At 37.9% G+C, this 27,835-nt stretch overlaps 1 protein-coding gene across 1 annotated transcript; it reads right to left on the minus strand.

Moving 5' to 3' along the window:
• Nucleotides 1–820: 820 nt before the first annotated feature.
• Nucleotides 821–27,835, minus strand: LOC140889104 (uncharacterized). The gene is made up of 7 exons (XM_073296813.1): nucleotides 27,722–27,835; nucleotides 3,138–3,175; nucleotides 2,282–2,793; nucleotides 2,210–2,222; nucleotides 1,857–2,091; nucleotides 1,073–1,534; nucleotides 821–913 (listed from the first exon to the last, which is right to left on the minus strand). Exons 1-7 carry the CDS (start codon nucleotides 27,833–27,835, stop codon nucleotides 821–823), a joined length of 1,467 nt encoding a protein of 488 aa, XP_073152914.1.

Consider the following 27,835-nt stretch of genomic DNA (forward strand, 5'->3'; position numbering starts at 1 on the left):
ATCCAAGATTATAAAATTCTGACAACCCAACACAATCAAAGTTCGAGGATCGTAGCAAAACTTATGTCAAAACGAAGTCCTCGTAGTGGTGATCGTGAATCTCGACTCGGAATCAAAATCTAACGGTCGGATCGTGCGAATCAAACGGATGAAAAGCTTGAGGAATCGCCTTTCATGGCGTCCAACAGTACATACGAAAAGGAGAGGAAGAGAGGAGAGGGAATGATGTGATTTGATGGCCAACTTTCATGATAATATAAATAAAATCCCATCTTTGCATTTCAGTCCTTTAATTCTACAAAGTTTGCTAAATGACCCCTGCGAAATAACAAAACGGCCCTCAACCACTGAAAACCCTGATTAACTAAATTAAATTTAATTATAATAAAATCGGGGCATTACATCCACAGACACCTCTTGTCGTGCAATAGTCCAACAGACATCCACAGTATCTAATACATCGCTACAATTCACCGGTTAAACATGCGTGATAAAAAATATTCACTACTCAACCTACAGTTTCTCATGTCCAATCAAGAGTAAAATTTTTCAAAAATTCAATTTTTTTCCAACTTCATCATCATAGGCTAACAATCTCCATCCTCTACTTATGCATACGAAACAAACAAGAAACAAAAACAAGACAATGCATGAAATATATGCAAATACACAACAAAAACAAATGTAAAACAAAATGCAAACAATAAATGCATCCCCTCCACTTATCTAAAGCATTGCCCTCAATTCTTCAGAACAAAAAACACAAAGACAAATAACAAAATGACAATGCGATGAAAATGTAAAATAGAACTCCCCTGGTTCAAGTGTTGGCGGAGTCGTCCTCTTCCTTTTCTAACGGAATGACGGAAGAATTATATTGAAACTCGGACTGCGGAAGTGGCGGCACTCGGTTCTAAAAACAACGAAAATAAAATGCAAAAAAAAAAAACTAAATGAAAGGAAAGAACAATGGGTTGCCTTCCAGCCAGCGCCTCTGTTTACAGTCTTTGGCCCGACTGCATGCTTCAGATGCTCATGGTGGTTCATATCTAATTCTCTTGTCCAACTTCACCCATTTGAGCACTTTAACATTTAATTTTGGTCTATTCATTGAATTTCTAGAAATCCTAGGTTCTTCAGCTTTTGGTGTCTGTAGATCAGAAAGAGAAATTTTAACAGGTCTTGCTACTACTTCCTTCAACTTACACTCATTCACAGCTTTCTTGTGTTCTTGTGACAAGTAATCATTGATATCAAGATTATTAACAACACTTTCACAACTAGGAAAATTCAGGTTATCAAAAATATTAAAATTAACAATCTCCCCATCGAATTCCATAGTGAGAGTACCATTATTAACATCTATAACAGACTTTGAAGATTTAAGAAATGGTATTCCTAGCAAAATTGGGCTTTTCAAATCATTGTTTTTCATGTCAAACACATAAAAATCAGCAAGAAAAACCAAATTACCAACTTGCACAAAAACATCCTCTATCACACCCCTAGGATAAATAGTAGATCTATCAGCCATCTGGATAACAGTTGCAGTTTCATTCAAATGCCTTAGTTTTAAGAAAGCATAAACAGAGTATGACATGACATTAGTTGATGCTCCTAAGTCTAACATGATCGTATCAAGCTGAACATCTCATATTTTACAAGGAATCGAAAACATACCTGGATCCTTGCATTTTTCAGGTGTCTTTCTTCGAATCATAGCAGAAACTTGTTCTCCTAGTTCAACTTTTTTTACATCCCTTCAACTTATGTTGTTTTTTCGCAGTACATAATTTTTTTAAAAATTTATCATAGCGAGGTACTTGCTTAATAACATCTAACAATGAAATATTTACCTCACATCTACGAAAAGTTTCATACAACCCCTTAATACCTTCAACCTTCCTAGACTCTTTCAATGCAAGGGGAAAAGGGGCTACAGGTTTATATTCAGAAAGAGGAGGAAACTTACCTCTTGGTGTATCCTCGTGATTAAGCTCATTCTCCTCTACCTTGGATTCCTTCACATCTTCATTCTGCACCACTTCTTCATGAACCTTCAACTCTCTTCCACTCCTCAAAGTTATGGCACTTACATTTTATTTTGGATTCAGCACAGTCTGAGATGATAAACTGTTAGAATGTTGTGCTTCCAACATGTTAATTGCGGTTGCCTACTGTCCCACCTGAGTGTTCAAGTGTTGGATACTTGCTCTCATTTCCTGTTGAAAATTTAATGTATTAGTTGCAAGATCCTTAACAATGTTTTCTTGAAACTCACCAGACGCTGGAATTTGAGGACGTTGCGGTTGTGGAAGATATGGTGGCCTGTAAGCTTGATTATTCGGCCGTACTTGAGGTGCAGGCTGGTTCATCGAAGGATTGCCATATCTAAGGTTTGGATGATCCTTCCAACCCGGATTGTACGTGTTTGGGTAAGGATCATAATTTCTCTGTGGTGGTCCTGGAAATCCTCCTGCTGCATTGACTTGCTTAGTAGATCCCTCTTGAAGGGTGGAACACATGTCAGTTACATGTCCCACTACAACACACATTCCACACTTTTTCACATTCTGCCCATTTTCTACAGCCATTTGACGCACAAGAGACACCAGATCAATCAGTTCTTGTTCAAGAGAAGAGACATTTACCTCGTTATTCCTTCTGGGCGCAGAATAGCTTCTGTTGGTGCCAAATTGCTGATAATTGGCAGCCATATGCTCGATCAAGTTCCTTGCAGCTTGCGGTGTTTTATCAACAAACACTCCTCCACTAGCCGTGTCTAGCATACTCCTGTCATTAGACAACAAACCTTCATAGCAATATTGGATTAAAAAATTTTCACTTATCTGATGTTGCGGACAGCTAGCGCAAAGCTTCTTGAACCGCTCCCAATACTCGTGAAGTGATTCTTCTGTATACTACTTGATCCCATATATTTCCTTCCTGATATTTGCTACTCTAGAAGCTGGGAAATATTTTTCCAGTAAAATCCTCTTCATTTCAGTTCAGGTAGTGATGGATCCAGGAGATAAGTAGTATAGCCAATCCTTTGCAGCATTCTTGAACGAAAACGGAAAGGCTTTCAGTTGGATCTGATCCTCTGTTACTCCATGGGGTTTCATGCTCGTACATACCACATGAAATTCCATCTAGTGCTTGTGGGGATCCTCACCTGCAAGATCATGAAAAGAAGGCAGTAAGTGAATTAATCCGGATTTCAACTCAAATGTAGCATTATTTTCTAGAGTAGGAATGCATAAAGTTGCTGATTTAGATCAGAAGTTCCCAATTGTCTCAGACTAAGAATTGCGTTGTCAGTCATTGCTCTTGTAAGATTTTTAGCCTGTAAATTTTCCTCTTCTTTTTTCCTACGAGCTTCTCTCCTTCGCCTATGCAAAGTTCTTTCTATCTCCGGGTCGTATGAAAATTCTTCTTTTGAAGATTCTCATGAAAGCATTTACAAACCCGAGAAGCACTTGGGGAAAAAAATTAAACAAAATAATGAAAAGAAAACTAAAAGAACACAATCTATTTAAACGCCTTTCCCGACAACGACGCCAAAATTTGGTAACGCTCAGTCGTATTGCATCCAAATTACCCGACTCAACTCAGATAAATAAAATATGCAGTAGTGAGAGTAGGGTTCGTTCCCACGAAAATAAGTAAAATTTAATTGTGTTCCTTAAAATACTAAAAATAAAAAAAGGGGTTTTTTGAATTGAAATTAACTACTATTAATTAAAAACAATTTAAAATAAAATTCTATTAACTATCATACAAGATTAAATTATAACGAAAAAATCAATGAGAAACAAGTTTTGGTATCGGTCGACTACACCCTTGAAATTATTCATTCGATCATCGATTATCTAAAAATAATTAATTCAAATTGAATATTCATCATTGAAAATTAAATTCATGTTTTACCTTAATCTTAGTTAACTAGACACAAGAGTTTTAAATTAACCTTTACCAATGAAACAAGTCAATACAAGTGATTAGATTTAAATTCAAGGCAACATGAAAACTAGTAAAACTGATGAATCTAGACAACACATACACAAACAGATGTATTTAATCTAGTAAATTGTTGTTCCTACAATTTAATAAACTCACAAGTGAAAGAGTGGGTGCCCGGTGAGCCAACTTATGGCTAAGGGCTTTTATGATTCTATGTATAAACAATCTTTTGTTTAATATAATTTACACTTTTATAAAGGCGTTTACTTTATCTTTAATCATATTATTATGTTGTGACATACTATAAGATGTTAGATGAAGACCTTGAATATACTATAGTGTATGTAAGATGTGGTAGCATATGGGGATGGCTATCATGAAACACATCTTATAGTCACTTATATTCTAAACAGTTTCTAGTCGATTGAGCCGTCCGTTAATAAGGATAAGGATCGCTTGAGATTGAGACTAGCATTTGCGATGCCGAGTACCACGTTTCATTGGTATGGAACATAGAGATGTTCAAAGCATGCAAATGGATATTCATACGATGAATGATCGAACTACCCTATCCGGACTTTCCAAGTGGTTATCACTTATCGAGTGGATGAAGTCCGCGGTTTTGGTTGTACACCATTAGTCCTTACTACTTGAAACATCATTGAGACTCTATATGCTAGTACTGTACTTTGACTCGTTTACCGACTCTATTGGGGTCATCAGGTGTCGGGATTGGGTACAGTTACGACACATATAGGAGTCGATGCTTTGTTGTCAAGGATTCACCACATACTTGCTAGTGTGGATATCCTATACAATCTGAGGAGATATTAGTGTGACGAATCTCTGGCCAGAGTACATGATGTGTTTTAAGAAATGGTTTCTTAGTAGCACATGCGATGTCACTATTTGATCTTCAAGATGCATTGCATAGTTATCGAATCTCGAACGACTCTTGATTTACCAATGGTTGTTGATTCGACCGGGATATATGGATGAAGGGACCGTACTGTACGCTAACCAAAATCTATTGGTTCTTGCAGGCACTATCAGTGATACCTAGGGAATCATGGGGCGATGTTGCTAGGCGCTCTTACCATGATTCGATGGGCAAGTCGGAAATTGTTGTTCCGAGTCACAAGGAGTTGTGAACCCACGGCTAGCTGTATCCCTGAACCATTGAGGGTCACACAAGTAATGGATTTTTAATCCCCGTTGAGATAATTAAATTTAAAGAGTTAAATTTAGTGAATAAAGAAGTGGGACTTCTTATATCAGAGTAGAAGAGTAAGATTTCCTAAAATGACATAGGGATGGGCATTTTTGGAAATCACTGAATTCGGATTCAGAAAATTTATCTTGACTTTAAAAGGTGCAGAAATGGATTCTGTGCACATTGGTGAAATTGGTTTATCAATCTGAGTCACGATGAATTTTATATTAATTTCTGAACATGCGGGCTTTGTTTGTCAGGCTTGAACTTATGACTAATGAGCCCTAAGCTGTTAGCAGCCCACATTATAAATAAGTTATTGCAGTACAGAAATTATAGAACAGAGGCTCATAATTTCGAACACTAGGGTTTTTGAGACCTAGAGTGGCCGCCCCCCTCTCTGTGTTTTCTCTCTGAAATCCAGCCCGTGAATTTCGAATTTGCAGTCTGGTTTAACGGATCAAATTCGTTAATTCTCTTCGTAGAAACTTCTGATAGATTTTCTAGTGCAATCTATCAGAGGGATTAAACTTCTGTTCGTGGACCTGATTGAAGAATTGTTCGTCCATCAGTTCCTGGGATATACAACAAGAGCAGAGTTATCTGTTGGTGTCCATAATCTCGTTTCGAGATTCAAGGTAAAAATTTAAATTGTTATTTAATTTTTACACGCACAATTTAATCGTAAAGTTTTGATACCCATGATATGGAATCGTTCCATATAAAATTTTAAAACTTCCGCTGCACCGGGTATCAATTCTGATTGATCTGAACACCGTTTTCCAACAGTGGTATCAGAGCCAGGTTGCTCAGATCAAACGATTAAATTAATCGATTGTACAAAATTTTTTAAGCCTCGGTTTTTGAAACAAAACAAATTTTAAAAATTAAATTTTTTGACGGGCAAAACACGGGCAGCGATGGTCGCTGCCCAGCGCAGCGCACGGCGCTGCGCAGGGCAGCGACGGGCTGCCCGGGATCGTCCCGGGCGGCCCGGGAAAATTAATTTTTATTTTTTAATTAAAATTTTAATATGTTAAAATTCTATTTTTGGTCCGATCGAAAATTGTTTTTGATTGGTCCACGAGGCGTCGGATCGAATTGTTCGAGTCCGAAAATTTTAAAATTGGTTTTTGGATAAATTTGAATTTTTGAAAAATTTATAGATTTTATCCGTTAAATCAGATTTTATGAAATTAATTATATTTGGTACAATTGATGATAAGATATGATCTTATGGAAATATTGAGTAAAATATGATTTTATGTATAAAATTGGATTTTATATGTAAAATATGATTTTATTTGATAAAAAGATAAAATATGATTTTGTATGTAAAATAAGATTTTATATATGGAATATGATTTTATCCTTTTTAATTTAATTGTCATTGCATGTTATCCAATAAATTAATTTTGAATTAAATATTATTGGATAAGGATGATCGATTGCCATGACCAATTTTGTAGGTGTATGTTAGGGAATTTACATTTGTTTTTATTGTTGTTGGATTTATTAATGGGCCTGGTTTATGGCCCAATATGAATTGTCATATGTAATAAAAGTGGGCCTGGTTTATGGCCCGTTCCCACCCCTTAAAATGTATCCCCTACATGTCATAGTTATTTATTGTAAATACATTATACTTAGTGGGAGATGAAGATTTGAAGACGGAGGTGGGCCCAACAGACAATAAAGACTGAAGAAATGTAAATTGAAAGCACAATGTAATAGGATTGCATTGCATACTTGCATATCACCTAGGATTGGACTTAGACTCGTGATTGGCAACCACGGGTCGATTAGTAATGGAATCGATCATCCTAAAATATAATATATGATATTATCGTTGTATGCATGTTTAGACTAAATTGTATGAATCCCGTAAGCATACAAATTTTAAATGATGAGACAAATTTTCAAAAATTAAAATCCCTCATTTTAAATATGATTTAAAATTGATATCAATATAAATAAAGGGAATCTAAATATTGTTTAAATGTTCCTGCCTTCCATCAACGAACAATGTATGAGATGCTACCCGCGGATACGGTCCGGCTCATATTATTGGGGTGGCCCGTTCGTCGAAAAGCTGTACATTGGATCGACACATGTTGTAAGTTGGGTGGAACTCCCATGGGATTTGCTCATATTATTGGGGATCCACATGGCGACCGTCCATCACAACTTAATATTGATGGGTCATCTTGACATGTCACAATAAACGGCGTCATATTATTGGGCCCTTATTGGACATGAGGTAAAAACGTGGAGGTTGCTTTGGAAGCAATTGGGCTCTACCTTTTGAAAATTGTGGTTTGCTGATATTATTCGGGACTATAGTTTGTCAATTGGACTCCATGTTCCCACTAAGGAAAACAGTTTTCCGTTTTCACTAGAGGGTAGTGAAATCGTTAAAATAGTGGGAGTGAGATTCATAAAATAAATTTTGCCTATTTTATGTCTTAGTAAATTAATTAAACAATCACTGATTATTGTCTGTTTCTTTTCAGTATTTCATTAAGATGAATTCGCGCAATCCACTATTCTCTATTCTCGAACAAAATAAACTGACTGGCGCAAACTATAAGGAATGGTTCCGTAAGTTGAAGATTGTCTTGACCTCGGAGAAGATGCTCTACGTGTTAGAAAAATCTCCTCCGAAGGAAGCACCAGCTAATATAAGTCCGGAAGAGTTGGCCAAACTTGATAAATGATGGGACCATGATATCAAGGCCAAATTCTATATGCAAGCTTCGATGTCTGATGAACTCCAGAGGCGATTTGAGGATACCGTGAATGCTGCTGACATTCACGTACAACTCAAGGAACTTTTTGGGGCTCAATCGAGAGCTGAAAGGTTCGCTACTGTAAAAGAGTTAATGACGTGTCGCATGCGTGAAGGAACTTCGGTCCGTGATCATGGGGTACGCGTGATTTGGCTCATACAGAAGTTGGTAACGCTTGATTTGGTAATGGAGCATGAACTCAATGTGGACTTATTACTTCTCTCTCTTCCTTCATCGTTTGACGGTTTTGTGGTGAATTTCAATATGAACAAGATAGAGGCCTCCCTTGAAGAGATGGTCAATATGCTTGTAACTTATGAAGCCACTTTAAATAAGGATAAACCGGTTCTCTTGGTGGACTCCTCTTCTTCTGCTAAGAAGGGGCCAAGTACAAAGGGTAAGAAACGTTCTGCCCCATCCAAGAAAACCGGACCTGAGAAGAAGAACAAGACAAAGGCTTCAAACATGGAAAAGTCCAAGGATGTTTGCCATCACTGCAAGAAACCCGGTCATTGGAAACGTAACTGCAAGGAATATCTAGAGCAGTTGCGAACTGCGAAGGGTATGTTTTATATTGAAATAAATGTTTCACTTAATACTACTTCTTGGGTATTGGATACCGGATGTGGATCTCACATTTGCAATGATTTGCAGGTGATGACAAGAAGTCGCAAGCTTAGAATGGGTGAGACCCAGCTGAGACTTGGAAATGGTTCTAGAGTTGAAGCCAAAGCTGTGGGAGACGTTTATTTAATTTTGCAGAACGATTTTAAGTTACTTTTGAAAGATGTTTTATTTGTTCCAGATTTGATTAAAAACATTATTTCTGTTTCTATGCTTGATAGAGATGGTTTTTCTTGCAATTTTGTGAATGAAATTTGCAATATTTACAAGAATGAATGTTTGATTGGAAATTGACAACTTGAAAATGATCTATATAACTTAAAATTAAAAGACGTTCCAATAAATTATGTTGATAAACCGGTAACAATGAACAAAAGGAAAATCGATAGTCAAAACTTGGCAAACCTTTGGCATGCTAGGCTAGGTCATATTTCCTCAAGGAGGATGAACAAGCTAGTGGGAGAGGGCATGTTTGATATGTCTGATATTAACTCTCTACCTACTTGTGAATCCTGCCTGAAAGGAAAAATGACTAAATCTCCATTCAAGGGGAAACCTGAGCGTAGTCAAAATCTGTTGGATTTGATCCATACAGATGTTTGTGGTCCATTTAGAATTGGTACTCAATTTGGCCACACCTACTTCATTACCTTTACTGATGATTATTCAAGGTATGGGTATTTATATTTAATGAAATATAAGTCTGAAGCATTTGAAAAGTTCAAAGAATTCAAGGCTGAAGTAGAAAACAAGCTAGGTAAAAGTATTAAAGCACTTCGGTCGGATCGAGGTGGAGAATACTTAAGTACCGAGTTTTTGGACTATCTAAAAGAGAATGGGATTCTCTCTCAGTGGACTCCTCCTATGACACCTCAGCTGAATGGTGTATCGGAGCGTCGTAATCGAACTTTGTTGGACATGGTTCGATCCATGATGAGCTTCACTGAGCTTCCACCTTTGTTTTGGGGCTACGCGCTTGAAACAGCGGTTTTGTTGTTGAACAACGTTCATACTAAAGCAGTGAACAAAACACCGTACGAGTTATGGAATGGCAAAGCTCATAAGTATTCGTACTTGAGGATTTGGGGATGTCCTGCTTACGTGAAGCAGACAGTGGGAGATAAGTTGGATAGTCGATCCACCTTATGTTATTTCGTAGGGTATCCGAAGAATTCAATCGGATATTATTTCTATCATCCTACTGAAACAAAAGTGTTTGTTTCAAGGAATGCCACCTTCTTGGAGAAGGAGTTCTTATTGGATAAGAAAGGCGAGATGATGGAACTCGAAGAAATTCGAGAAGAACCCGAAATACAAAATAATGATCTCATACCTCAAGAATCTTCAGAGGACACACCTATACCTAGAAGATCCGAGAGGACTTCTAGACCTCCTATTCGATATAGTCTTCTTCTTGAAGGGGATCAAGATGAACCCGACGTTGGATGTGATCCAAGAAACTTCAAGGAAGCAATTTCTGATGCGGATTCAAATTTATGGCTTGAAGCTATGCAGTCGGAAATAGATTCGATGCATACAAACCAAGTTTGGTCTTTAGTAGATCCTCTTGATGGAATTGTTCCAATAGGGTGTAAATGGATCTAAAAGAGAAAGCTTGGGCCTGATGGTAAGGTATTGACCTACAAGGCACGATTGGTGGCAAAAGGTTATACTCAAAGACAAGGAGTTGACTATGATGAAACCTTTTCACCAGTTGCAATGTTCAAGTCCATAAGAATCCTTATTGCCATAGCTGCTTGGTATGACTATGAGATATGGCAAATGGATGTGAAGACTGCATTTCTTAATGGAAACATTAAGGAAGAGATCTATATGACGCAGCCTGAGGGATACACATCCATGGGAAGCGAGCATAAGGTATGCAAGCTTCAGAGATCGATCTATGGTCTCAAACAAGCATCAAGAAGTTGGAACCAGAAATTTGATGAAACAATAAAGGATTTTGGTTTCATCAAGAACCCGGAGGAACCGTGCGTGTACAAGAAAGTAGTTAAGGATGCTGTGATATTCTTAGTACTTTATGTTGATGACATCCTACTCATTGGGAATGACGTAGGGATGTTACAGTCAACGAAGATATGGTTATCAGGTAGATTCTCGATGAAGGATTTGGGTGAGGCATCCTATATTCTAGGGATACAGATCTATAGAGATAGATCTAAAAGAATGATAGGACTCACTCAATCAACTTACATCGAAACCATATTGAAAAGGTTTTTAATGGATGGGTCCAAGAGAGGACATCTACCTATGTGTCATGGAGTTTCTCTATCCAAGTCCATGTGTCCCAAGACTGATGAAGAGATAGAAAAAATGACACATGTACCATATGCATCAGTCATAGGTAGTATCATGTATGGGATGATATCTACCAGACCGGATGTAGCATTTGCTCTGAGTGTCACGAGCAGATATCAAGCCAATCCCGGTCAAATGCATTGGAAAGTCGTGAAGGACATTCTTAAGTACTTACGAAGGACTAAGAATATGTTCATGGTATATGGAGGAAGAGAACTGAAATTGGAAGGCTATACCGACTCTAGCTTCCAAAGTGACGTGGATGGCTCGAAGTCAACTTCTGGATTTGTGTTCATGCTCAATGGCGGTGCTGTCTCTTGGAAGAGTTCCAAGCAGGACACCACAGCGGATTCCACCACTGAGGCAGAATACATTGCGGCATCAGCTGCTGCTAAAGAGGCCGTTTGGATGAGGAATTTCGTCCATGAGTTGGGCGTCATTCCTGAAGCTGTTGGTCCAGTCCCGGTGTACTGTGACAACACGGGTGCCGTTGCTCAGGCAAAGGAACCAAGGTCTCATCAAATATCCAAACACGTACTGAGGAAATACCACATCATCCGGGAGATCGTGGAAAGAGGAGACATCACTGTCGAGAGAGTGGCCTATGCTGACAATATCGCTGATCCACTTACTAAGCCCTTGCCAGGACCATTATTTGACAAACATCGCGAAGCAATGGGACTGCGTAGTATGACTAGTTGGCTTTAGGGCAAGTGGGAGATTGAAAGAGTGGGTGCCCGGTGAGCCAACTTGTGGCTAAGGGCTTTTATGACTCTATGTATAAACAATCTTTTGTTTAATATAATTTACACTTTTATAAAGGCGTTTACTTTATCTTTTATCATATTATTATGTTGTGACATACTATAAGATGTTTAGATGAAGACCTTGAATATACTATAGTGTATGTAAGATGTGGTAGCACATGGGGATGGCTATCATGAAACACATCTTATAGTCACTGTATATTCTAAACAGTTTCTAGTCGATTGAGCCATCCGTTAATAAGGATAAGGATCGCTTGAGATTGAGTCTAGCATTTGCGATGCCGAGTACCACGTTTCATTGGTATGGAACATTGAGATGTTCAAAGCATGCAAATAGATATTCATACGATGAATGATCGAACTATCCTATCTGGACTTTCCAAGTGGTTATCACTTATCGAGTGGATGAAGTCCGCGGTTTTGGTTGTACACCATTAGTCCTTACTACTTGAAACATCATTGAGACTCTATATGCTAGTACTGTACTTTGACTCGTTTACCGACTCTATTGGGGTCATCAGGTGTCGGGATTGGGTACAATTACGATACATATAGGAGTCGATGCTTTGTTGTCAAGGATTCACCACATACTTGCTAGTGTGGATATCCTATGAAATCTGAGGAGATATTAGTGTGACGAATCTCTGGCCAAAGTACATGATGTGTTTTAAGAAATGGTTTCTTAGTAGCACATGCGATGTCACTATTTGATCTTCAAGATGCATTGCATAGTTATCGAATCTCGAACGACTCTCGATTTACCAATGGTTGTTGGTTCGATCGGAATATATGGATGAAGGGACCGTACTGTACGCTAACCAAAATCTATTGGTTCTTGCAGGCACTATCAGTGATACCTAAGGAATCATGGGGCGATGTTGCTAGGCGCTCTTACCATGATTCGATGGGCAAGTCGGAAATTGTTGTTCCGAGTCACAAGGAGTTGTGAGCCCACGGCTAGCTGTATCCCTGAACCATTGAGGGTTACACAAGTAATGGATTTTTAATCCCCGTTGAGATAATTAAATTTAAAGAGTTAAATTTAGTGAATAAAGAAGTGGGACTTCTTATATCAGAGTAGAAGAGTAAGATTTCCTAAAATGACATAGGGATGGGCATTCTTGGAAATCACTGAATTCGGATTCAGAAAATTTATCTTGACTTTAAAAGGTGCAGAAATGGTTTCTGTGCACATTGGTGAAATTGATTTATCAATCTGAGTCACGATGAATTTTATATTAATTTCTGAACATGCGGGCTTTGTTTGTCAGGCTTGAACTTATGACTAATGGGCCCTAAGCTGTTAGCAGCCCACATTATAAATAAGTTATTGCAGTACAGAAATTATAGAACAAAGGCTCATAATTTCGAACACTAGGGTTTTTGAGACCTAGAGTGGCCGCCCCCCTCTCTGTGTTTTCTCTCTGAAATCCAGCCTGTGAATTTCGAATTTGCAGTCTGGTTTAACGGATCAAATTCGTTAATTCTCTTCGTAGAAACTTCTGATAGATTTTCTAGTGCAATCTATCAGAGGGATTAAACTTCTGTTCGTAGACCTGATTGAAGAATTGTTCGTCCATCAGTTCCTGGGATATACAACAAGAGCAGAGTTATCTGTTGGTGTCCATAATCTCGTTTCGAGATTCAAGGTAAAAATTTAAATTGTTATTTAATTTTTACACGCACAATTTAATCGTAAAGTTTTGATACCCATGATATGGAATCGTTCCATATAAAATTTTAAAACTTCCGCTGCACCGGGTATCAATTCTGATTGATCTGAACACCGTTTTCCAACAACAAGTGGATGATTATTAATTGCAGTTGCTTCACAAATTAGATGATTCAAACAATCACATATTTGAATTTTAATTTAGCAGTAGATTGTATGAAAAATCATCAGGTGATCAATCTAAGAATCAAACACACAAGCATGGAAATCAATTCCAAACAACTCTTGATACTCAATAATAATCAAACACTGAAAATCAAAATCTCACAAATAAATAAATTCAAGGGCTTGTCTTTCTCAACCAAGTTCTAAAGTCTAGCCACAAATATTCATGAAAATTTGCAAGAAAAATCAAAAGAAGAGAAGAAATCTAAGAATAGTAGAAGAAAACCTAGCCTCCAAGCCTCCTTCACGTTATCTCCCTCTTAGTCCCCTAAAAGATCTCAGAAAAACGGAATAAATACCTAATAAAAGACTAGAGTCCTTAAAAATAGAGTTTCCTAATTTAAGGATTTTTTTTCCCGAACTGCGCGGCTCGCTCGATCTGCTGAGTTTAGCAGATCGAGTGAGCAAAACTCTGTCCCGAAATCTGCTTTTTTTCTTCTGGCCGCTTGATCTGTTGAGTTCAGCAGATCGAGCCAAAAAACTTTTGATTTCAATTCTTCCTTGTTCACTCTCTCTCTCGCTCGATTGGTTGAACTCCGCAAATCGAGCGAGATTGTTTCTGTCCATTTTTTCCTTTAAAGTGCCACATCCTACAAAATAAACCCGAAAGCATGTTATGAAGACACGATAAATGAAATACGAACAAAACACGTAATTAAAACACATAAATGTATGCAAAACAACAACAAAACGATATTAAAACATGCAACACTAACACAACTATCAGTAATCCTGATCGATGCAAGCAATATTAATGTGTATCAACCGATCAAATTCACGGCTAGAAACAACAAGATGCAATGATCAAGAAGAATCAAAATATGCAAAGAATCAAAATAGGGACAAACGATATATAGTGGTTTGGATCACAAGATCCTACATCCACTCTGAGAAAGTGTCGATGCCACCCCATTGGGGTAGTGCCCACTGGGGTATCCAACGGTCCATATTTTATGCAAGTGAGATGATCACATGAACATCTGACTTGCATAAAAAAAACGGACCCACTCTGGCCCAAGGCTCAAAAGCTTCCTTCAAGATATTGAAATCTGAGTTTGGTTTATACCAATTATATCCATGAACTATCTTGGAGTTACAATGCATATACCAGGAATCAAAGGATATTAGATATACAAGTATAAACACTAATCTAAACCCTTGGCAGCTCAAGAGTATGAGAGAGTGATAAAATGTGAGCTTATACACTTCTGCGTACCTCTCCCTCCTTCTTATATGAAAAACTATAGCTGCAACCAAGTTGGTTGGTTGTTAGATCAGTTACAACAGCTTGCTATCCTCTACGTGTACACCCTCAATCATCCAATGCACTTTTTTTTTTTTTTTTGTTTTATCCAATGCACTCTTGATGTTTATGCAACCCAGTCATTTGGTGATTAGGCAATCCTACTCAGTTTCCTTGGTTGTGCATCAAATGTAGCCCATGTATATACGGCAAAATAAATCTTTTAACACTTGCTTTTGAATTCGTTTCCATGTTTTTTTTAAAAAGAAATTAGGTATTTGAAATTCATTACAATTTAAATGGGCTCTCGAGATGCCCATCTAAATAATGGGTTAACATGGGTATTCATTCATATCCTTAAATATTAATTACTTAACCATTAAGTTTTACAAGTTTTGAAGACGTCACAAGTATGCTTCGACTTATTCACACTAGCTACCAACTTGCCAATTGGCTCAAAAAATTTATACTATTCAAAATTAAATTATAATAGAATAGATTGACAAATGACGCACGCAAATTATGACTTACAATCAAAATGTGAATTATATATTTAAAAATGAAAAACAAGTCGCTAGAATTGAAAAGAAAGCAAAAGCCATGAGTTAAATATTTTATAAACAGATACGTCATATAAAAATCTAATGTGTCATAATTAATTTTTTTAAAATAACTACTTCATCGAGACGAAGTTAATGTTTTTCGAAACATTATATCTAAAATTTCCCAAAAGGATACATCGGGGAGAAGGACAATGTTATGCCAGACGTGAAACTTTTATATAAAAGTTTGTTCTAAATAGTTCGACGTGATACTTTTATATAAAAAGTTTGTTCTAAATAGAAAAAATGTATCAAATATGTGGGGCCTCGGGTTGCTAATCTCAAATCTTAAGGGCAATTAATGAATAAGCAATCACCAAGCATCCGAAGCTGTAACAAACAAAAAATTTATTTTTTTTTAAAAAAAAAATAGGTTGCGCTCGAGCGGCTGAAAAGCGCCGCTCGGGCGCGCCCTGCCCATTTCGAGGCAGAACTTTCTGCCCCGGGCTGCGCTCGGGCTGCTGTTTTCTGCAGCTCGAGCACGGCCCTGGCAGATTCTTGCCCACATTTGACAGAAAGAGTGGGTGCCCGGTGAGCCAACTTGTGGCTAAGGGCTTTGATGACTCTTTGTATAAACAATATTTTGTTTTATATAATTTACACTTTTATTAATGGCAATGACTTTATCTTTCTTCATATTGTTATATTGTGATATACTATTGTTGTTTTGATAAAGACCTTGAATATACTATAGTGTATGTAAGATGTGGTAGAACATGGGGATGTCTATCATGAAACACATCTTATAGTCACTGTATATTCTAAACTGTTCCTAGTCGATTGAGCCGTCCGATAATAAGGATAAGGATCGCTCGAGTTTGAGACTAGCATTTGCGATGCAGAGTACCACGTTTCATTGGTAGGGAACATAGAGATGTTCGAAGCATGCAAATGGATATTCATATGATGAATGATCGAACTACCCTATCCGGACATTCCAAGTGGTTATCACTTATCGAGTGGATAAAGTCCGCGGTTTTGATTGTACACCATTAGTCCTTACTACTTGAAACATCATTGAGACTCTATATGCTAGTAATGTGCTTTGACTCGTTTACCGACTATATTGGGGTCATCAGGTGTCGGGATTGGGTACAGTTACAACACATATAGGAGTCGATGCTTTGTTGTCAAGGATTCACCACATACTTGCGAGTGTGGATATCCTATGCGATCTGAGGAGATATTAGTGTGACGAATCTCTGGCCAGAGTACATGATGTGTTTTAAGAAATGGTTTCATAGTAGCACATGCGATGTCACTATTTGATCTTCAAGATGTATTGCATAGTTATCGAATCTCGAACGACTCTCGATTTACCAATGGTTGTTGATTCGATCGGGATATATGGATGAAGGGACCGTACTGTACGCTAACCAAAATCTATTGGTTCTTGCAGGCACTATCAGTGATACCTAGGGAATCATGAGACGATGTTGCTAGGCGCTCTTACCATGATTCGATGGGCAAGTCGGAAATTGTTGTTCCGAGTCACAAGGAGTTGTGAGCCCACGGCTAGCTGTATCCCTGAACCATTGAGGGTCACACAGAGTAATGGATTTTTAATCCCCGTTGAGATAGTTAAATTTAAAGAGTTAAATTTAATGAACAAAGAAGTTGGACTTCTTATTTAAGAGTAGAGGAGTAAGATTTCCTAAAATGACATAGGGATGGGCATTTTTGGAAATCACTGAATTCGGATTCAGAAAAATTTATCTTGACTTTAAAAGGCGTAGAAATGGTTTCTGTGCACATTGGTGAAATCGGTTTATCAATCGGAGTCATGATGAATTTTATATTAATTTCTGAACATGCGGGCTTTGCTTGTCGGGCTTGAACTTATGACTAATGGGCCCTAAGCTGTTAGCGGCCTACATTATAAATAAGTTATTGCAGTACAGAAATTACACACAACAGGTCACAAAATTATTTTCGAAAAACCCTATTTTTCTTAAGTGTGGCCGCCGCCCCCCCTCCCCTCTGCTCGGAAAATCCAGTCTGTGAATTTTGAATTACAGTCTGGTTTAACGGATCAAATTCGTTAATTCTCTTCGTAGAAACTTCTGATAGATTTTCTAGTGCAATCTATCAGAGGGATTAAATATCCGTTCGTGGACCTAATTGAAGAACAGTTCGTCCATCAGTTCCCGGGATATACAACAAGAGCAGAGCAATCTGTTGGTGTCCAAAATCTCGATTCGAGATTGGAGGTAAAAATTTATAATTGTTATTTAATTTTTACACACACAATTTAATCGTAAAGTTTTGATACCCATTATGGAATCGTTTCATATAAAAAATTTTAAACTTCCGCTGCACCGGGTATCAATCCTGATTGATCTGATCACCGTTCTCCAACAATGGTATCAGAGCAAGGTTGCTCAGATCAAGCGATTAAATTAATCGATTGTACAAAAATTTTTAAGCCTCGGTTTTTGAAACAAAATAAATATTTTAAAATAAAAATTTTTTTTCGAGCAAAACCCGGGCAGCGATTGGATCGCTGCCCGGGGGGGGGGGCAGCGATGGTCGCTGCCCATGAGCAGCGACGTGATCGCTGCCCAGGGCAGCAATCGTCGCTGCCCTAGGGGCAGCCGGGCTGCCCGGCCCGAGCCCTTTGGGGCGCGGGCAGCCCGGGAGTGTCCCGGGCGGCCCGCGAAAAATTAATTTTTTAATTTTAAAATTAAATTTTAATATGTTAAAATTCTATTTTTGGTCCGATCGAAAATTGTTTTTGATTAGTCCACGAGGCGTCAGATCGAATTGTTCGAATCCGAAAATTTTAAAATTGATTTTTGGATAAATTTGAATTTTTGGAAAATTTATATATTTTAAATCAGATTTTATGAAATTAATTATTTTTGGTACAATTGATGATAAGATATGATCTTATGGATATATTGAGTAAAATATGATTTTATGTATAAAATTGGATTTTATAGATAAAATATGATTTTATTTGATAAAAAGATAAAATATGATTTTGTATGTAAAATAAGATTTTATATATGGAATATGATGTTATCCTTTTAAATTTAAATTGCCATTGCATGTTATCCAATAAATTAATTTTGAATTAAATGTTATTGGATAAGGATGATCGATTGCCATGACCAATTTTGTAGGTGTATGTTAGGAATTTACATTTGTTTTTATTGTTGTTGGATTTATTAATGGGCCTGGTTTATGGCCCAATATGAATTGTCATATGTAATAAAAGTGGGTCTGGTTTATGGCCCGTTCCCACCCCTTGAAATGTATCCCCTACTTGTCATGGTTATTTATTGTAAATACATTAGACTTAGTGGGAGATGAAGATTTGAAGATGGAGGTGGGCCCAGCAGATAATAAAGACAGAAGAAATGTAAATTGGAAGCTCAATGTAATAGGATTGCATTGCATACTGCATATTACCTAGGATTGGACTAAGACTCGTGATTGGCAACCACTGGTCGATTAGAAATGGAATCGATCATCCTATATAATATGTGATATTATTGTTGTATGCATGTTTTAGACTAAATTGTGTGAATCCGGCAAGCATACAAAATTTTAAAAATGATGAGACAAATTTTCAAAATTAAAATCCCTCATTTTAAATATGATTTAAAATTGATATCAAGATAAATAAAGGAAATTTAAAATTGTTTAAATGTTCCTACCTTCCATCAACGATCAATGTATGAGATGCTACCCGCGGATACGGTCCGGCTCATATTATTGGGGGGCCCGTTCGTCGGAAAGTTGTACATTGGATCGACACATATTGTAAGTTGGGTGGAACTCCCATGGGATCGGCTCATATTATTGGGGGATCCACATGGCGACCGTCCATCACAACTTAATATTGATGGGTCATCTTGACATGTCACAATAAACGGCGTCATATTATTGGGCCCTTATTGGACATGAGGTAAAAACGTGGAGGTTGCTTTGGAAGCAATTGGGCTCTACCTTTTGAAAATTGTGGTTGGCTGATATTATTCGGGACCATAGTTTGTCAATTGGACTCCATGTTCTCACTAAGGAAAACAGTTTCCCGTTTTCACTAGAGGGTATTGAAATCGTTAAAATAGTGGGAGTGAGATTAATAAAATAAATTTCGCCTATTTTATGTCTTAGTAAATTAATTAAACAATCACTGATATTTGTCTGTTTCTTTTCAGTATTTCATAAAGATGAATTCGCGTAATCCACTTTTCTCGATCCTCGAACAAAATAAATTGACTGGCGCAAACTATACGGAATGGTTCCGTAAGTTGAAGATTGTCTTGACTTCGGAGAAGATGCTCTACGTGTTAGAAAAATCTCCTCCGAAGGAAGCACCAGCTGACATAAGTCCGGAAGAGTTAGCCAAACTTGATACATGGTGGGACCATGATATCAAGGCCAAATGCTATATGCAAGCCTCGATGTCTGATGAACTCCAGAGGCGATTTGAGGACACCGTGAATGCTGCTGACATTCACGTACAACTCAAGGAACTTTTTGGGGCTCAATCGAGAGCTGAAAGGTTCGCTACTGTAAAGGAGCTAATGACGTGTCGCATGCGTCAAGGAACTTTGGTCCGTGATCATGGGGTACGAGTGATTTGGCTCATACAGAAGTTGGTAACGCTTGATTTGGTGTTGGAGCATGAACTCAACGTGGACTTACTACTTCTATCTCTTCCGTCTTCGTTTGACGGATTTGTGGTGTATTTCAATATGAACAAGATAGAGGCCTCCCTTGAAGAGATGGTCAATATGCTTGTAACATATGAATCCACTTTAAAGAAGGATAAACCGGCTTTCTTGGTGGGCTCCTCTTCTTCTGCTAAGAAAGGGCCAAGTACAAAGGGTAAGAAACGTTCTGCCCCACCCAAGAAAATCGAACCCGAGAAGAAGTACAAGACAAAGGCTTCAAACATGAAAAAGTCCAAGGATGTTTGCCATTACTGCAAGAAGCCCGGTCATTGGAAGCGTAACTGCAAGGAATATCTAGAGCAGTTGCGAACTGCGAAGGGTATGTTCTATATTGAAATAAATGTTTCACTTAATACTACTTCTTGGGTATTGGATACCGGATGTGGATCTCACATTTGCAATGATTTGCAGTTGATGACAAAAAGTCGCAGGCTTAGAATGGGTGAGACCCAGCTGAGGCTCGGAAATGGTTCCAGAGTTGAAGCTAAAGCTGTGGGAGATATTTATTTAATTTTACAGAACGGTTTTAAGTTAATTTTGAGAGATGTTTTATTTGTTCCAGATTTGATTAAAAACATTATTTCTGTTTCTATGCTTGATAGAGATGGTTATTCTTGCAATTTTGTGAATGTGATTTGCAATATTTACAAGAATGAATATTTGATTGGAAATGGACAACTTGAAAACGATCTATACAACATAAAACTAAAAGACGTTCCAATAAATTATGTTGATAAAACGGCAACAACAAACAAAAGGAAAATCGATAGTCAAAACCCGGCAAACCTTTGGCATGCTAGGCTAGGTCATATTTCCTCAAGGAGGATGAACAAGCTAGTGGGAGAGGGCATGTTTGATATGTCTGATATTAATTCTCTACCTACTTGTGAATCCTGCCTGAAAGAAAAAATGACTAAATCTCCTTTTAAGGGGAAACCTGAGCGTAGTCAAAATCTGTTGGATTTGATCCATACAGACGTTTGTGGTCCATTTAGAATTGGTACTCAATATGGCCACACCTACTTCATTACCTTTACTGATGATTATTCAAGGTATGGGTATTTATATTTAATGAAATATAAGTCTGAAGCATTTGAAAAGTTCAAAGAATTCAAGGCTGAAGTAGAAAACAAGTTAGGTAAAAGTACTAAAGCACTTCGATCTGATCGAGGTGGAGAATACTTAAGTACCGAGTTTTTGGACTATCTAAAAGAGAATGAGATTCTCTCTCAGTGGACTCCTCCTATGACACCACAGCTGAATGGTGTATCGGAGCGTCGTAATCGAACTTTGTTGGACATGGTTCGATCCATGATGAGCTTCACTGAGCTTCCACCTTCGTTTTGGGGCTACGCGCTTGAAACGGCGGTATTGTTATTGAACAACGTCCACACTAAAGCAGTGGACAAAACACCATACGAGTTATGGAATGGCAAAGCTCCTAAGTATTCGTACTTGAAGATTTGGGGATGTCCTGCTTACGTGAAGCAGACAGTGGGAGATAAGTTGGATAGTCGATCCACCTTATGTTATTTTGTAGGGTATCCGAAGAATTCAATCGGATATTATTTCTATCATCCTGCTGAAACAAAGGTGTTTGTTTCAAGGAATGCCACCTTCTTGGAGAAGGAGTTCTTATTGGATAAGAAAGGCGAGATGATGGAACTCGAAGAAATTCGAGAAGAACCCGAAATACAAAATAACGATCCTACACCTCAGGAACCATTGATAGACACGCCTATACCTAGAAGATCCGAGAGGACTTATAGACCTCCTATTCGATATGGTATTCTTCTTGAAGGGGATCAAGATGAACCCAATGTTGGATGTGATCCAAGAAACTTCAAGGAAGAAATTTCTGATGCGGATTCAAATTTATGGCTTGAAGCTATGCAGTCGGAAATAGATTCGATGCATACAAACCAAGTTTGGTCTTTAGTAGATCCTCCCGATGGAATTGTTCCAATAGGGTGTAAATGGATCTACAAGAGAAAGCTTGGGCCTGATGGTAAGGTATTGACCTACAAGGCGCGATTGGTGGCGAAAGGTTATACTCAAAGACAAGGAGTTGACTATGATAAAACCTTTTCACCAGTTGCAATGTTCAAGTCCATAAGAATCCTTATTGCCATAGCTGCTTGGTATGACTATGAGATATGACAAATGGATGTGAAGACTGTTTTTCTTAATGGAGACATTAAGGAAGAAATCTATATGATGCAGCCTGAGGGATACACATCCATGGGAAGCGAGCATAAGGTATGCAAGCTTCAGAGATCAATCTATGGTCTAAAACAAGCATCAAGAAGTTGGAACCAGAAATTTGATGAAACAATAAAGGATTTTGGTTTCATCAAGAACCGGAGAAACCATGCGTGTACAAGAAAGTAGTTAAGGATGCTGTGACATTCTTAGTACTTTATGTTGATGACATCCTACTCATTGGGAATGATGTAGGGATGTTGCAGTCAACAAAGATATGGTTATCAGGTAGATTCTCGATGAAGGATTTGGGTGAGACATCCTATATTCTAGGGATACAGATCTATAGAGATAGATCTAAGAGAATGATAGGACTCACTCAATCAACCTACATCGACACCATCTTGAAACGGTTTTCAATGGATGGGTCCAAGAGAGGACACTACCCATGTGTCATGGAGTTTCTCTATCCAAGTCTATGTGTCCCAAGACTGATGAAGAGATAGAGAAAATGACACATGTACCATATGCGTCAGCCATAGGTAGTATCATGTATGGGATGATATCTACCAGACCGGATGAAGCATTTGCTCTGAGTGTCACGAGCAGATATCAAGCTAATCCCGGTCAAATGCCTTGGAAAGCCGTGAAGGACATTCTTAAGTACTTACGAAGGACTAAGAATATGTTCATGGTATATGGAGGAAGAGAACTAAAATTGGAAGGCTATACCGACTCTAGCTTCCAAAGTGACGTGGATGACTCGAAGTCAACCTCTGGATTTGTGTTCATGCTCAATGGCGGTGCTGTCTCTTGGAAGAGTTCCAAGCAGGACACCACAGCGGATTCCACCACTGAGGCAGAATACATTGCAGCATCAGCTGATGCTAAAGAGGCTGTTTGGATGAGGAATTTCGTCCAAGAGTTGGGCGTTATTCCTGAAGTTGTTGGTCCAGTCCCGGTGTACTGTGACAACACGGGTGTCGTTGCTCAGGCAAAGGAACCAAGGTCTCATCAAAGATCCAAACATGTACTGAGAAAATACCACATCATCCGGGAGATTGTGGAAAGAGGAGACATCACTGTCGAAAGAGTGGCCTCTGCAGACAATATCGCTGATCCACTTACTAAGCCCTTGCCAGGACCATTATTTGACAAACATCGCGAAGCAATGGGTCTTCGTAGTATGACTAGTTGGCTTTAGGGCAAGTGGGAGATTGAAAGAGTGGGTGCCCGGTGAGCCAACTTGTGGCTAAGGGCTTTGATGACTCTTTGTATAAACAATCTTTTGTTTTATATAATTTACACTTTTATTAATGGCAATGACTTTATCTTTCTTCATATTGTTATATTGTGATATACTATTGTTGTTTTGATAAAGACCTTGAATATACTATAGTGTATGTAAGATGTGGTAGAACATGGGGATGTCTATCATGAAACACATCTTATAGTCACTGTATATTCTAAACTGTTCCTATTCGATTGAGCCGTCCGATAATAAGGATAAGGATCGCTCGAGTTTGAGACTAGCATTTGCGATGCAGAGTACCACGTTTCATTGGTAGGGAACATAGAGATGTTCGAAGCATGCAAATGGATATTCATATTATGAATGATCGAACTACCCTATCCGGACTTTCCAAGTGGTTATCACTTATCGAGTGGATAAAGTCCGCGGTTTTGGTTGTACACCATTAGTCCTTACTACTTGAAACATCATTGAGACTCTATATGCTAGTACTGTGCTTTGACTCGTTTACCGACTCTATTGGGGTCATCAGGTGTCGGGATTGGGTACAGTTACAACACATATAGGAGTCGATGCTTTGTTGTCAAGGATTCACCACATACTTGCGAGTGTGGATATCCTATGCGATCTGAGGAGATATTAGTGTGACGAATCTCTGGCCAGAGTACATGATGTGTTTTAAGAAATGGTTTCTTAGTAGCACATGCGATGTCACTATTTGATCTTCAAGATGTATTGCATAGTTATCGAATCTCGAACGACTCTCGATTTACCAATGGTTGTTGATTCGATCGGGATATATGGATGAAGGGACCGTACTGTACGCTAACCAAAATATATTGGTTCTTGCAGGCACTATCAGTGATACCTAGGGAATCATGGGGCGATGTTGCTAGGCGCTCTTACCATGATTCGATGGGCAAGTCGGAAATTGTTGTTCCGAGTCACAAGGAGTTGTGAGCCCACGGCTAGCTGTATCCCTGAACCATTGAGGGTCACATAGAGTAATGGATTTTTAATCCCCGTTGAGATAGTTAAATTTAAAGAGTTAAATTTAATGAACAAAGAAATTGGACTTCTTATTTAAGAGTAGAGGAGTAAGATTTCCTAAAATGACATAGGGATGGGCATTTTTGGAAATCACTGATTTCGGATTCAGAAAAATTTATCTTGACTTTAAAAGGCGCAGAAATGGTTTCTGTGCACATTGGTGAAATCGGTTTATCAATCGGAGTCATGATGAATTTTATATTAATTTCTGAACATGCGGGCTTTGCTTGTCAGACTTGAACTTATGACTAATGGGCCCTAAGCTGTTAGCGGCCTACATTATAAATAAGTTATTGCAGTACAGAAATTACACACAACAGGTCACAAAATTATTTTCAAAAAACCCTATTTTTCTTAAGTGTGGCCGCCGCCCCCCCTCCCCTCTGCTCGGAAAATCCAGTCTGTGAATTTTGAATTACAGTCTGGTTTAACGGATCAAATTCGTTAATTCTCTTCGTAGAAACTTCTGATAGATTTTCTAGTGCAATCTATCAGAGGGATTAAATATCCGTTCGTGGACCTGATTGAAGAACAGTTCGTCCATCAGCTCTAGGGATATACAACAAGAGCAGAGCAATCTGTTGGTGTCCAAAATCTCGATTCGAGATTGGAGGTAAAAATTTATAATTGTTATTTAATTTTTACACACACAATTTAATCGTAAAGTTTTGATACCCATTATGGAATCGTTCCATATAAAAATTTTTAAACTTCCGCTGCACCGGGTATCAATCCTGATTGATCTGATCACCGTTCTCCAACATTGACAGCTTCAAAACCTGGCAATTGACAGCTCCAAAACTTGCTTCCTTTAATGTAAACACAAATTTATACATCTAACAAAGTCTCAAGCAAGTATACATGCATTTTATTACATCAACCAAGTCGCTAAAGAAACGATAACGATAACGACACAAACTATCCCAAGTTTTATACATGTATTCCAAAACCAACAAGTTCTAAAGTTCCTTGCTTCTAACATTCAAAACATCATCTACAACCTGAGCCCTCACGTGCTAGACTCTCTCCCAGCTGTCAATGACGTCGATGATCAGATCCTGCCCTCCCTGTTGTCATGCACACATACAAAACAAGACAACAACTGGATAAACTCCGGTGAGATATAATTCTCAGTATAACCAACATATCGAAAGCGTTAAATAAATCATATTAACTCTATTTCAAACTCGACTCAACAAATAGAGTACTCAAACGCTTTAAGTACAAATTGATTCATATAACTTCGAAGCCATCAAGATTCATAAATGATCTTGACATGGATATCCATCTAATGAATTCGTAAACGACTCGCAAATAAGGTTAACCGCAACCTTGGCTTAAAATCAATTCGATATAGCATCATATCAACTCAAATATAAAGATCCACTACCTGAGATGGATCGACAGCATCACAATCAAATCAAAACATAAACAAGTATGTGATTTTTGCAGGCCAACTCAAAGATAATCGTTCTTGAGTTTCAAAGTCCCTACTTCGCGATGTCGTCATTATACCTTCGTTTATTGAGGTTCTGAACTCTTCAAATCTGTAAGATATAATCAAAACACATATATCAAACTTCATATCAACCTATCATTTCAGAAACGAGTCAAAACCATCAAGATTTCATCAATCAAAACCACTTCAAACCTCAATCAACTTTCTTCGGTTCAAAGTCGGCGTCTCGTGTTGTTGGCCTTCCAAACGTGACTGAAATTGAACAATACACATTCTTTAACATTTATAACATCTCAATAACAACATCAACTCAGAATTCGGCTATCAAAACAGTTCCAAAACTCGATTAAACGACGTAGCGATTCAAAATCGATAACCGACGTAATTCCCGATTTCGAAACTTGTAACTCAACTCATATATCAGCATATATCTTATAAAACTCAGCCATACAACAACATATCAACAGCTATACTTGTCAAGATACATGCTACAAATCATAATCAATCCCTTCAAGCATTCAACTTTGATCCGGTGTCGAAACTAGACGCAATACACAACTCACAACATAACCGAAAACTCAATATTTGATATCTATCAATTTTCAAAATTAAAACCATGTTAAAAGATATAAAATCTTACACCAAATCTAAGCCCTTGTCGTAAGGATTCCAGAACACTTTTCGGAATCGAAATCGGATATCCGGAGCAAAAGTTATAAGGGTTTGAAGATCAAAAACTCAAAGAAAAATGGAAGAACGAGCTCTGTTCTTATTTTTCTGAAAATTCTCCTTCATACACGTGCATAAGCTGAGTATTCAATTTAATATCTGATAAATTTGAATCCTAATTGCAATTTAGCCCATCATTTCTTTAATAATTGCAATTTGCTCCTCGGCCCTTATTTTAATTCAATTTCAATCCTAAATAATTTAAGAATATTAGAATTTAAATCAAAACTCTAAATATTCCCAAATTAAATATACTCGGATTAAAATTAAATAAATTCGAATTAATTTCTAATTAATCCCGGGCCTTACATTTCTCCCCCACTAAGACATGAGTTCGTCCTCGAATTCATAAACAGAATAGATATGCAGTCCGCATGCTCATAAGAATAAAAATAACTGAAAACTGAATAAGAACTCACATCAATGAAATAAATAAGGAAATCGTTGCTTCATATCTTCTTCGACTTCCCAAGTCTCTTCTTCAACTCCTTGTCGATTCCATTGAATCTTCACCAATGGAATGGTCTTCATTCGGAGTTGCTTCGTCTTTCTATCAAGAATCTGAATAGGTTGCTCGAAATAGCTAAGAGTGTCATCCAATTCAGCTTCATCGGAGTGAATCACATGAGATGCATCAGATATGTAATTCCTCAACATCGATACATGAAAGACATCATGTATTCCAGATAAAGACATAGGAAGAGCGAGTCGATAAGCTAGATTGCCTATCTTCTCGAGAATCTCATACGGCCCAATATACCTCGGAGATAATTTCCCTCGTTTACCAAATCGAACGGTGCCTCTGAACAGTGAAATCTCCAGAAACACTCTATCCCCCTGATCAAAAGATAACGGCCGTCGTCGTACATTTTCATATCTGGTCTGTCTGTGCTGTGCTGTTCTCATTCTTTGCTGTATCAGTTTCACCTTCTCAGTCATCTGTCTGATTATATCAGGTCCTAACTCAGGTACCTCAGAAAAATCATCCCAATACAGCGGTGATCGACATTTCTTCCCATATAACGCTTCAAATGGTGCCAT

Source organism: Henckelia pumila, chromosome 3, assembly GCF_033568475.1.
Source record: "Henckelia pumila isolate YLH828 chromosome 3, ASM3356847v2, whole genome shotgun sequence".
NCBI lineage: Eukaryota > Viridiplantae > Streptophyta > Magnoliopsida > Lamiales > Gesneriaceae > Henckelia > Henckelia pumila.